Source organism: Thermobia domestica, chromosome 14 (genome assembly GCF_964235325.1).
Source record: "Thermobia domestica chromosome 14, izTheDome1.hap1.1, whole genome shotgun sequence".
NCBI classification, from domain to species: Eukaryota; Metazoa; Arthropoda; class Insecta; order Zygentoma; family Lepismatidae; genus Thermobia; species Thermobia domestica.
The window spans coordinates 90969451-90983763 of NC_137467.1; the positions used below are offsets into that span (position 1 = coordinate 90969451).

The window sequence follows — 14313 nt, forward strand, 5'->3', positions numbered from 1 at the left end:
TATCGCAGGCGAGTTAATTTTAACTCGAGTAGAAAAATTGTACTATAAAATACACAAACTCATTCTCCTTATCTGGAACAAGAAGAATTGCCACAAGAGTAGAAAGAATCTATCGTTCCAATTCACAAGAAAGGCTAGAAAACTGATTGTAATGACTATCGAGGTCTCTCTCTTCTGTCAACATCAAGTCTAGGAGGCTCAGGTAAGCAGGTCATGTAGCCAGAATGGAAAAAAGTAGAAACGCTATCAAAGTTTTAACTGGAAATCCAATCAGAAAACAACCATTAAGAAGACCTAGGCGCAGATAGCAGGATAATATTAAGATGGATCTCGCAGAAACAGGAATTTAAAGTAGACACTGGATCCAGTTGGGTAAGGACAGAAGTCAATGGAGAGTTTTTGTGAACGCGCCATTGAACCTCCAGTTTCCAGAGGCCATAGAGTTAGTTAGTTATAAAAGAACAATTATTATGCCTATTAGCACATATCCTTATTAACTGCAGTAATAAACTATTGTACTACCGTATTTACACTGTACAACACTGTAATTGGGTATTAAGCCTGTTGTGTTGTATATTAAATAAATAAATAAATAAATAAATAAATAAATAAATAAATAAATAAATTTATAAATATATCAAGTACTACCGTATGCAAAAGCAAATTAGCATGTTTTGACATGCATTTCCAAGAATTGAACATTTTTCTAAAATTCCATGAAACTGAATACCCTAGCAACTCCTTCCTCTTTTGCCTCCCGCTGCGGACTGCCATTATTTCGAATGGAATTATTCATTGATTAGCAACATGTCATTGTTTTTTTAATTTAATAAAAACTAAGAAAGTATACAAAGTTTATATTTTGTTGTGCGAGACAATGGCTCATTGGTAGATCGCGCCCCATTTAGTGTGTTTCCTGCATTTCGTTGTTGAACTTTAGTGTCCCTTTTCGGCACCGAGGCTGTATGAAACGTGGACATGGTGGAATCCGTGAGCTTGTTGTGAATATCGTCGTATCCAGGGGTAAAAGTGAGGGGGAACGCAGAGTCATGCCGTCTAGAAAAAAATATATGGCATTCCTTCACTTCCTAAAAATTAGAATGATCAAAGATAGGCTCTGGCGACGGTCTGATGTTATGCGTCCCCTAACTTTCCAGATCCACTTTTACCCCTGGTCATACCCATAGGTTTCCTCTGAATTCTCCCATTTATATTCACATGGTCATTCCTCCAATAATTTCATGCTCACTCATTTGCATGTCACCTGCTTCCTGTAGCATTAATAGCGTAATATATATAGCCATGGGATGTTAAAAGACTTTATTTCCACGTTGTTGCTATGCTCATTGCTATTTTACTTCATGAAAGGGCAATTATTACAAAGTTCTTACTGTACCATAAGAGGAAAGGAATGCCAAATTAGAGCAAGTGTCTGACGAAAAAAGAACACACACACACATTTACCTATATGTATACATAGTGAAAGCAGGTAGTGAGTAAAGAGGAGAAACAACTACATTTAGCGTTCTTGTGGCTCGTATCGTATGCCACCCACCAACGGAGTCAAGGCCTGTTCCATGGCTTTAACTGTGAAATTGAGATGCGGCTTGGCTGGGTGGGGCCTTTAGGCCAAATGCGTGTGGGGTTAAAGAAAGAAACAATAAATGCCTCCAGGGAATAGAGCAAGAAAATGTTTCTCAAAGAGGAAGGGAAAGTGGTAACACACACACACACACAAAGTGTTTTTGGACCGCTGTACATCCGCTGTTTTAACAAACGACGCTTCTCATTGATAGAACGAAGACATGTGTGTGTATCGGAAACAGATTTAAAGTAAATAAGCTACGTTCCTCAAATCATGGGGGAGTTGAAGTTTGTGTTCTTTTCCGACAAGGATATTGGACCGGAATATCTGTGATAATGAATGAGTGGGAAAAGAATGTGCGTTCGTGTTCGGTCATGATTTTTGGTGAGTGTAGTGGCGGATACTTCAAAGGAATCGAGAAGACACTGTAAAGACCTCCAAGGCTATGGAATTTACACACGAATTTTTTGTTGACGTAGGACTAATAAAATGATGTCATTGACCCATAGTGCTTGAGTGTTGAAGGTCTAATTGACATAAAGGAATAAAATGAATAACTATATTTAGCACATTATGTGTTAATTACTTGTGCAAAGATCTTAACAATTTTCTTATTGTTTTCAAAAGTTACTCCCTGCTGCGACGTTGTTACTTGGAAAAGGACTGTTCCCAATCACCCAAAAGCTCTAGTTTTTCTGTTCTTTGGGAAATATGATTTGTGTAATTTGAAATAATGAATGGTTAGACAACTAAAAGGATCTCAAGTGTCTTGTTTTGGATGAAAAACGAAGAGCACAAGAACCATTCAAATGTAATAGTAAGACCAAAGAAACAAACAGCAAACTTTTTCTTCTTTCTGTTGAATCATTTCGTGCGTCTTGACGAAAAATGCTGTCGTGTTTCACCAGCAAATAACTACACTTCCAGCACTTGTCGCTGTGTGGTCGAAGGTGTACCCAAGCTGTTAGGACCTGACCTGTCTCCAAACTAGCGGTGGACTGGCACCACCTTGTTTTTGGAATTCCAACGTGCATGCTTTAGCGTGTTTCTGTGGTCATTATGAAAAGGTATAAAGTGCCTGAGTGTTCGTGAGAGCCAAAAATTTTCAATGTTTCTTTGTATTTTATGTGCATATGGTGTATACTTGTGTAAGTGTTTTCAGGTGGATATGAATGTGTTTTGTGTTAGTATTTTTTTAAAAATAACATACAAAATCATGGGCTCAGTGTCTGTGTTCCGTTGAAGTGTAGTGATCAATAGTTCAGTGTTCTTTGTGATCAACGAAGTATGACAATGAGACGCATCTATTGGAGGCCCAGGAGACTGTGCCCGCTGCTATTCCTGTTCACGTTTCAAGGTACGCTATCCTTCTTCGTTTCGTACTTAGATTAGGCTATTATTCTCTAGATTATAATTTGTAACAATTATGTTATCCAAATTTAATAACAAATATTAGAGAGAAGTATTATTACTAATTATTTCAGTAAGAAGAACCATGCTTACAGCTTAAAATGTTATTCCTTCGTATCAACATTGAATAATGTTAAAATTTTGCGTTTCCATCATAGCTTTTCCATCGTTTTTGTTGTAATTATTCTAAGAATCAGCCATATAGGCAGAAATTTATTTCGGGAGGCTTCTAATTCAATATGAGGATAGATTATATAAACATCTATAAAATTCACCCCTAAAATTAGACTAAATTTACAGAAAATTTGGGATTTCGGGGGAGTCCGGACCCCCAGAACTCACCCATTGGCTACATCTCTGCTAAGAAGAGATGTGGGCGTGCAGCTCTTATTTTATATGTTCCCATAACAGGCAGGGGAGTAATGTTGCATTGTATTATCTTGATTGTAAATGTGAGATATTTATCACAAATAGTGGCGTACACAAAATTTAGCCAAGAAGGGAGAGGAAGCGAGCAACCAAGCTCGTATTTCAAGTCTTGAGTAGTATTACCCATGAGACTAGTTTTTGGCTGTATCGTCTCGGAAAGATGTAGCGGAAGAGCTTTATCGTCTGGAAAACTATATTTGTTTCTATTGGAAACTTCCCTCTCGTCTCAATCACGTCACGGAAATTCTATTTCGTCTTGTCTTATCAGCAGCATTAGTCAGTCGCGATTTGTATATACATAGCCTATCTAAATATAACAAATATTTACTTTTCCATACTATCTCGTTAAGGATGGGGGAGTTGAAATCCAGTAATTGTCCCTTGTATATGCATTTGATTTACAAATGTACGAGGTGTGATCTTAATACTGCACCATAAACGAAAGATATACTCCTGAGAGATATGGCACATGCACTGGCGCAAATTCCAGGAGGATGAGAGGATATGGTCTCCCCAGACTTGAAACTGGGAGACTGTCCCCCTAAATAATCCGATTTGAAATGTGTTTTTGGGGAGAAATGTGATGATTTGGGCCCGACTGCCCCAAAGGAAAGTGAGATGAAATTGATGTTTCTTGCCTTATAATATACAACAGGTTAACCTCAAAAAGTAGATCCATCTACCGTAATATGAGTCTCAACTGCCTCCCCTCCCACCGGAGCCTCAAATTTCCCTTCCTCCGAGTGTTGAAGAGAACTCTGCTCCCCTGATCTTCCACAACATTACTTTTCAACTTCATAAATATTTTGAACATCGCTTAAAAATTATGGGAACGGTCTAAACACAACACACACACGCACGGGCGGGCGATGGTTTACGGGTAGAGTGCTTATCTCTGGTGTGTGGAGTCCTTGGTTAAATCCCGGCCAAGTAAGTTTGTGATGGACAACATCGTCTCCGTGGATTTTCTTCCATTTCTCCCACATTCTCATTCCACCAATTCTTCTATCGTCGTTCATTTGCCTTAACCATCCGTCTCTCTTAACCTAGTGGACATTTATAGGATGTTAAACCGAAAGATTTCATTTTTATTTTAAGCATACATAGGTCTGAGAGAGTATATGAATTTCCGCAGAGGATGGCATTTCTCGCTGCGGAAAATCCGGATTCGATTTCTGGTAAAAAAGAATGAAATGAAATCGTTGAGTTTTACGTCCCACGGTTATGCCGGTTAGACTAAAGGAGACGGCGGTGATGAGTAACGAATGAAATGGTGAAATGAAGAAATTAGGAGGAAACGGGAGAACCCTGAGGAAATCTTCGCACACGCCGTTTGTCCACCAAATAGTTCACTTGGCGGGGGCTGGGATCGAACCCGGGACCCCTCTACGACTGAACCAACGTGGTCCCAAACGCGATTTGTGTTGGAAGCTCATGGGTTCGGATCTAATATTAGGCTGTAGGTCAACGCTTCATAAAGCCTATCACCGAGCAATACTTTAACTGCAAATCAACCTAACTATGATATTTCTCTTGTCGAAATTCCAAATATACACACTTTATTTCATTGCCCGTAACTTCGACTATTGCTCAAAGAAGTTTGGAAAGGGCAAGGCAAAGTATTGCCGACGGGACGAGAAACAATATGTTTTCGTCTCGTAAATCTTGTAGAAATATCGTCTCGTCTACATTCTGAAATAATTCATTCTCGTCTCATTTTATAAATTTATATACAGGGTTTGTCCGTAAAATAATGAGACTGGCCTGGCTGTCACTACCAGCGCGCTCGCGGGCGGAGGATTTCTGGTGGAGGGTCTAAGCTAAGCAATGCATCGGGCGGCAGTCGCGTCCGAGCTCTGATGCAATGAGGATCACGCGTAGCGCAAAAGCTATTTTTGAGTTTTTGTCACTCCGGGACGAATCGACAACGCCGTTTTCTACAATGAAGTCCTTGCGTGCCTGCACAGAGCTGTCAAACAGAAACGACCGGAGATTGCTGATCGCTGGAAGCTCCACCAAGACAACACTGTAGCCCACACCGCCTACGCTGTGACCACCTACCTGGCCCTCATACGGGTTGTAACCTTGCTGCGGCCACCGTACAGCCTCGATATGAGCCCACTATACTATTTTCTGTTTTCAAAGCTCAAGAGAAGCCTGAAAGGTCACCGTTTCGACGGCAAAGTTTCTGAAAGAGGTTACGGCTTCTGACTTCCAGAAAGATTTAGCAGCGTGGGAATCGTGTTAAGAGCGGTGTATCGACAGCAAAGGAAACTATTTTGAAAAATTTTAACAATATGTACCGGTCGGATCAATAAATTCTTTTTACCAGACCCAGTCTCATTAGTTTATGGAGAAACCCTGTATAAGACTTGTGCCCTGAGTTTTTTTTTTTTTTTTTTTTTTTTACTTTCCTTTAGGTGTTATCAAAATGCTTTCATATCACGAGAGGTTCATGAAGTCTGTGATATAGCAACATTAAAACCATATTTATTATTGGAGTATATTGTATAATATTTCTCTTTAAACGTTGATAAATGCTCTTCATTGTGCCCGTACAATCACTTTAAGAAATAATAATTTTTTAAATACTATGAATCATGGCTCAATAGTAGAGCGCTTACCTCTTGTGCGTAGGGTCCCTGTTCGATCGCCTGCCAAGTAAGTTTATGGTAGACAACATCGAGTCCGTGGGTGTTTTCTCCCACGTTCTCATTCCACCAATCCTTCCATCATAATTTATTTGCCTTGATCACCCACCTTCCTTAGCCTAACGGGCATAATCGCGAGACATTACACTGAAAGATTTCATGAATCATGTAACATTAGGTGTGCTTGAGATCTAACACTTGGGTAAACTGGTGTTACCTACGAGATACTTGAAATTTCTCGTCTCGTTTGTCGTGGTGTTTTCATTTCATGGATAGTACCTAACGAGGCAACAATGGGATGTCGGTCTCTAACTAAAAGCACGCAGGCTCAGCGATAAAGAGTTCATTTCTTAGCACTTCATGGGGTTTTGTGGTCGATATAATCGTATCCGACAGTCTTCTCAGAGCTATCTCGTTTCCTTTCATTATAATTTATTTGCATTTATCATCCGCCTCCTTCAGTCTATCTATATATTAAAATGCTTGAAAAGTTTGTTCGTGGACATTTATGTTTGTGGTCAATCTTTCTGACACTGAGATCTTAGAAACCATACATAAGCTCTAGAAAGATACAGTTTCCAATGATCGATTGCAAATTTTGTGTAGATTGTTCAGTTCTAATTGAATATTTTTTTTTGTTAAAAAAAAAAAAAACATGGTTGCTATTTCTTTATTACATTTTTAAGGGTACACGGGAAGTGTTCTAATTTTTAAAAAAGTTAAGTATCATATCCTACGAGTCGTACATTCCAACACCACACATTTGTGTATAGGGATTGCATATCCCTCAGGCGTTTGTTTCATGTCGAAATGATAATGAAAAGCGAAGGAGAACCATTTTTCCAATCTAATATGAATCTTTATTGTTTGGAGTGCTTTGCTCAAGGAACACCATATATCACTAAGATTATAATTAATTGTGTGTGTAATGTATTTGCTTATTACATACTGCATGCAAGAAGAAAGAAAACATTGATCATGCATGAATTGGAAACTCCAACCGGAGTAGGCTCAAATCTTGCAAACGGTACGAGATATTGAAAAAATCTCCCCTTTGTGGTACCCTTTGCCGATTTTTATCAACACGTTTTTTTTTTTTTTTTTTTTTTTTACTTTTGCCTGTAAAGGGACATGTATAGATGTTGTGAGCAGGAGCGTCATTTCAGATTTTGCTTGGGGGGGCAAAACCCTTGATATAAGTAGAATTTCGCGTTTTTCATTCATTTACTACTACTCTGTTGATAAAATCTATATAAATCTCAAACCCAGGGGGGGGCAAATGCCCCTCCCTGCCCGCCTAAATGACGCCCCTGGTTGTGAGAATGACAAGGAGATTCATGCTCATATGTGAATGATGCGCTGTGTAGAGAGCGCAAGTTCAGCTAGTACAGTATAAAAGTTGAAAGTTTGCATTTACGTAACTTAATTTCACTTGGATCTTGACCAGATCTGCCAGACCGATGACGTGATCCTGCAATCCAGCTCCTTTGGAGGTGAGATGAGTGGTGAGGAATGGCCGATACTATGAGGATTTATCTTACATGATGGTTGTGTACCCACCAACTACACCAGATTCGAGCCCAAGTATCGTAGTTCGGAGCCCATGTGTCCCGTCCTTTATAAGCTCGGCTTTGCATATGGGGACAAAAGCCAACAATCAGTATACCAGACTTGGCCGAATGAAAATATATGCTCCCAGGCACTTAACAACGAAGTGATGAATGCCATTGGCGATGACTACGTGGGGGCAGTGGCGGATCTAGAAGGTAAAAACTGCGGGGGCAGCCGAACCCTAGACTATGATAGGTGTATCATACGCAAATCATTGTAATTTGAAATCTGTTTACGCACTTTGTTAACAGGAACTAGGGATATCTATAATGTTTTAAAAAAAAAAAAAATCTAATAAAGAATAAAATGCAACGCTTACTATAAGCTATCTACTATAAACTTTCAAAACTATGTAAATAATACTTCAATTATTTTTGCCACTCAGAAAACAGGTCGACAGGCCTCCCGCCCCGGGTTAAATCCGCCACTGAGTGTGAGCAAAAGCGCGTGTGCCCCAAGGACTTCGTTTCCATAGGGGTATTGTCCAGAAGGAAATTGTCTGTAGGGAAATTGCTCCATTCGAAAAACTCATCGCTGGAGAAACACAAGGTAAATACTCGTGTCCACTACATGAAAGAATCCTTGACCTGGGTTCGGCTGCAGTTTTTTTTATTTTTTTTAATTATTATTATTATTTACCAAGTCAAAGGGATCCTAAGTGGAGCCGAGGTCAAAATGGCAAACATAATTCTAAATGCAAAGCTCTAACTTAAACTTGCATTTTTCTGTATCCTCTCAGAAGCTTTTATTCTGGTAGATTTTGGTCACTATTCAGTTATTGTCACTTAGCGAAGAACCAGTTAAAAATAATAAAACTAACAAACAGCAGTGATTTCTGCTTCCCAAAAGATACGCTTAAAGAAGCATTCACCATTTGGACGCAAAGTGGAATACAGTAAAGACTGTTAACTTGGCCAGGTTAACTGTTAACTGTTAACTTACTCTGCGTAAATTGGCCTCAATGTTACAGAACCTGCATTTTTCTATAAGATACGTATTACTTATTATCTGCAGTGGAACATGGCCGCATTGAAGCAATGTTGTTCCTATAGTATTAATGTTAAATTCACCTTTGTATGTTGAACACGTGAATATTTTTCAGTATACGCGATATTCTTCATTTCTATTCTAACATACAGTGACTCAAAAAAGTATTCATACACACAAAGTTTTTGACGTAGGATTATATATAAAGGTTAAATAAAAACAATGTTACAATCATCTGAAAATGTACATAATTTATTATGTTTGTTTGTACAAAAAATGTCAAAAGAAGAAATATTTAGATGACAAAAATAAATAAACGTACTTTCTCAACTCAAAAAAGTATTCATACAGCAACACGAGCCACAAATCTCGACGAGTTCTAACTATCTGTACTAGAAAATCAAGTTTTTAATACTCTGTATGCATACCTTTAAAACAAATCATTGCCTCGAGACGCCTTGGCATGACACGTGTCAAGTTAGACCAACCACCAACACCAAAACGACCGGAACATATCTCAGAATTATGGGCTATTTATGGGCTAATTAGTTGCTCTAATCCCAATTTTTGGGCTCCTACTGTTTAGCGGGAAATCGGATTCAAAGTGGGCGAGTCCAGCTTGATATCAAGCTAGAACCCCCCATATGGTTAGAATGGTCCGATCGAAAAAATTCAAACGCCAGAATTATGGGCTATTTATGGGCTAATTAGTTGCTCTAATCCCAATTTTTGGGCTCCTACTGTTTAGCGGGAAATCGGATTCAAAGTGGGCGAGTCCAGCTTGATATCAAGCTAGAACCCCCCATATGGTTAGAATGGTCCGATCAAAAAAATTCAAACGCCAGAATTATGGGCTATTTATGGGCTAATTAGTTGCTCTAATCCCAATTTTTGGGCTCCTACTGTTTAGCGGGAAATCGGATTCAAAGTGGGCGAGTCCAGCTTGATATCAAGCTAGAACCCCCCATATGGTTAGAATGGTCCGATCGAGAAAATTCAAACGCCAGAATTATGGGCTATTTATGGGCTAATTAGTTGCTCTAATCCCAATTTTTGGGCTCCTACTGTTTAGCGGGAAATCGGAGTCAAAGTGGGCGAGTCCAGCTTGATATCAAGCTAGAACCCCCCATATGGTTAGAATGGTCCGATCGAAAAAATTCAAACACCAGAATTATGGGCTATTTATGGGCTAATTAGTTGCTCTAATCCCAATTTTTGGGCTCTTACTGTTTAGCGGGAAATCGGATTCAAAATGGGCGAGTCTAGCTTGTAAACAAGCTAAAATAAAACATACGGTTACAATGGTCCTATCCTACAAATTCAAACGCCAGAATTATGGGCTATTTATAAGCTAATTTGTTGCTCTAATCCTGATTTTTGGGCTTCTACCTTTTAGCAGGAAATCGGAATCATAGTCTGCGAGTTTAGCTTGACATCAAGTAAAAACCCTCCCTAAGGTTAGAAATCTCGAATCGAAGAAAATCAAACGTCAGAAATATGGACTATTTATGGGCTAATTGATGCTGTAATTCCTAGTTTGGGGCTGCTACCTTCTAGCAGAAATTCTTTATCAAATTGAGATTTGGCTTAACTTCTAGCTGTAAACCCAGGGCTTTAATACTCCGATCAAAAGAATTAAAACGTCGGAATTATGGGTTATTTGTATTGCTAAATTGTTGCTCTAATGTCGAGTTTTTTCTTCTATCTTTAGCAAGAAATCTCATGCAAGATTGGTATTCATCTTAAGATAAGTTGGGATGATACTTTCAAACTTGGAGTGAGGAAACATCGATGTTTATTATTGAAAATTGATTTTTTTGCACTCTCCGCAAATGTTAATCTATATCTCTACTAGTAAATCCATGAATTAATTTTACACGTGTTTATGTTCATTATGTTTGGAAGTAAGTAGTGTATATATTGAATTTATATAGTGAAATATCATTATTTTTTAAATAAATTTTTTGTGCAAAGGAATAGCCTCTTTGCCGTTGCTGGGGGCCGCAGTGGCACAGTGGTAGAGCGTTTATCTCTTTTGCGTGTGATCCCTGGTTCGATCCCAGATCGCGCCAATTGGTCTTTGTGGTTGACAAATACCATGTACTTAAGTTTATCGGAGTTCTCCCATTTCCTCCCACTTTATTCATTCCACCATTTCATTCAATTGTTATTATCACCGTCTGCCATAGCTTATAGATCACTCAACATATACACACACAAAAATGAGGCATTACATTCGGAATGAGCCTCGTAATATAACTTAAACATAACAATGGACAAATAATAATCAGAAATAATATCTTGCAAGTGGTTGTGTTTTTTTTTCTGCACCATGTCTACAGAAAATGGCATTTCTGACTTTACTTTTCCACTTTTAATTAGCTTAATAAAAAATTTTGCAACATGCTTGTGGATCACAATGTTTACCCTACTCTTCGAGAACTACTACAAATAGTTATTCTTTATGCAATATCTTTATCATAGGTGAGATTACCTGTATATTTCTTGGAAAAGTAAAGCCTCAACATATGTTTTTTAAAAAATGGAAGTACTGGGAGGAAATAAAATATCTATTTAACGACCCCTATTAACCGAAGCTAAGGAAGACGGCGATAATAAGAAATGAATAGTGTGAGGAAACGGGAGAATCTCGATAAAACACACCCACAAGGTGTTTGTCAACCACAAAGACCACTTGGCACAATCTGGGATCGAACTAGGGATCACACGCGCAAGAGATAAACATTCTACCGCTGTGCCACTGCGGACCCCAGCAACGGCGAAGAGGTATCTCCTATAAACAAAAAAAATATATATTTAAAAAATAATATGATATTTCACTATATAAATTCTATATATACACTACTTACTTTTAAACATACTGAACATATAAACGTGAAAAGACAATTCATGGATTTACTAGTAGAGATATATATTGGCATTCGCGGAGAATGCAAATAAATCAATTTTCAATTAACAGACATCGACATTTTCTCACTGCAACTTTCAAATTATCATCCCACGTTATCTAGAAATCAATACAAATCTTGCATGAGATTTCTTGCGAACGATAGAAGAACCAAAATCGACATTAGGGTAACTAATTAGCACACAAATAACCCATAATTCCGGCATTTTAATTATTTGATCGGAGTATTATAACACTAGATTTATAGCTAGAAGTTAAGCCATATCCCACAATTTGATGAAGAACTCCTGCTAAACGGTAGCAGCCCCAAACTCGAAATTAGAGGACCAATTAACCCAAAAATAGCCCATAATTCCGGCGGTTTTTTTTTTTTTTTGGATCGGAGCATTGTTACCGCATCGCGGGTTCTAGCTTGATATCAAGCTGGACTCTCCCACTTTGAATCTGATTTCAAGCTAAACAGTAGGAGCCCAAAAATAGGGATTAGAGCAACTAATTAGCCCATAAATAGCCCATAATTCTGGCGTTTGAATTTTTTCGATCGGACCATTCTAACCGTAACCGTATGGGGGGTTCTAGCTTGATATCAAGCTGGACTCGCTCATTTTGAATCCGATTTTCCGCTAAACGGTACGAGCCCAAAAATTGAGATTAGAGCAACTAATTAGCCCATAAATAGCCCATGATTCTGGCGTTTGAATTTTTTTGATCGGATCATTGTAACCGTAACCGTATGGGAGGTTCTAGCTTGATATCAAGCTAGACTCGCTCATTTTGAATCCGATTTCCCACTAAACAGTAGGAGCCCAAAAATTGGGATTAGAGCAACTAATTAGCCCATAAATAGCCCATAATTCTGGCGTTTGAATTTTTTTGATCGGACCATTCTAACCATATGGGGAGTTCTAGCTTGATATCAAGCTGGACTCGCCCACTTTGAATCCGATTTCCCGCTAAACAGTAGGAGCCCAAAAATTGGGATTAGAGCAACTAATTAGCCCATAAATAGCCCATAATTCTGGCGTTTGAATTTTTTCGATCGGACCATTCTAACCATATGGGGGGTTCTAGCTTGATATCAAGCTGGACTCGCCCACTTTGAATCCGATTTCCCGCTAAACAGTAGGAGCCCAAAAATTGGGATTAGAGCAACTAATTAGACCATAAATAGCCCATAATTCTGAGATATGTTCCGGCCGTTTTGGTGTTGGTGGTTGGTCTAACTTGACACGCGTCTTGGACTGGACCGAACAAGCGTCTTGGTCATTTCTGGGGAAATCTTAGACCACTCGTCCAAAAATATCTTTTGTAGTTGTTCCTTGCTCAAAGAACGGCGTTTCTGTACTATACGGGTGGTGGTGTCGAGATAATCCCAGAAGTGTTCGATAGAATTGACATCTGGGCTTTGTGGAGGAGTCAGAAGCCGTTATGAAGCGTTGCACAGTGATAATTCCCTAATTTTCAAAGCGATGTGCTTAGGGTCATTGTCCTGTTGGAAAACAAAGACTCTGTCAAGACCCAACTTCTGCACACTGTTTGATAAGTTAAGGCGCAACATACTAATATACTTATTAGCATCCATGACTCCTACAATAAAAACTAAGTTTCCCACTCCAGAAGACGTCATGCATCCCCAAACCATCACACTTCCTCCTCCGTGTTTTACACTAGGGATAGAGTGGTTGCGATTGCAATTCATTGTTTGGCTCTCGCCATACCCATTTTTTGCCATCTGATCCGAATATATTAAATTTCAATTCATCGGAAAGTACAGCAGTATCCCAAAATCGTTAGGTTTAGTATGGTATTCATTGGCATATTTTAGGCGCTTTTGTCGGTTTACTTCTGAGATGTATGTTTTTAATTTTGGCTGTCCTAGCATGAAAATTGGCACTATATAGCAAATTTCGTATAGTTTGAGGATTCACACTGCAAATAGATATTGACGCGATTTCTTCAGCCAGACACAGCACTTCTGAAGGGTGGTTTGCGTGCTAAATTAATTACTTTCCGTTGGTCGCGGCGTTTAAGCACTTTTGGGCGTACTGATCTTCGTCTATTATCTGTTGTTCCGGTTTCTCTATAGTTCTTTATGATGGAACTGCAGTACCAAAACTAATTGAGAGAGTTTTTGCAATTTCACGATAACTCCTACCTTCTTTATAAAGAGAAACAACCCCCATCACGTTATGTCAAGGAAAGTTCACTTTTCTTGCTCCCCATTTTGACTACTAGCACTCACAACAAAAGCAGACTAACACACATGCAATGAGCTACAGGTAACGTACAATGTAGGTACAATACGATTGCTCGAGTTGAACAGTACAAGTGTTCAAGGCACAGAACAGGATAACAGTCCCTCTGTATGAATACTTTTTTGACTATCATAATTAAGTGATTCGCATTGTATTCGTCTCCTTATAGTCTTGGCATATTTTCAACTCATGCAACTGTTAAGGCCAACATACACTAGCGTATTTTCAGCGCGCATTTTCGGTCCGTAAAATGATGTCGTAAATTTCGGTCCGTAAGTTGGCCCATACACCTAGCGTAAAAATAGGCGCGTAAAAGAAGAAGAAAAAGAAGCGGTCAGTTTTCGCTCTTCCATTTGCCTGTTGTTTCAGCACGCGGTCGTTTTCCAGTTTGCTCAAGTTGTTTGAACAGGACAGATCTATGTTTTAAATGCAGGTCCTATAAACATTATGCTATTA

The 14313-nt window shown here is 38.8% G+C and overlaps 1 protein-coding gene across 2 annotated transcripts in view; it reads left to right on the forward strand.

Moving 5' to 3' along the window:
- The first annotated feature begins 1539 nt into the window (after window positions 1-1539).
- The window catches only part of LOC145670263 (signal peptide, CUB and EGF-like domain-containing protein 3), a 372945-nt gene continuing 360171 nt past the window's right edge, over window positions 1540-14313 (forward strand). The window contains exon 1 of one of the 2 annotated variants that reach the window (XM_081738684.1): window positions 1540-2942. In XM_081738684.1, coding sequence (XP_081594810.1) covers window positions 2873-2942 — 70 coding nt within the window. In that variant the 5' untranslated portion in view covers window positions 1540-2872. The remainder of the gene's footprint in view (window positions 2943-14313) is intronic. The other variant, XM_081738683.1, reaches the window with a different exon arrangement.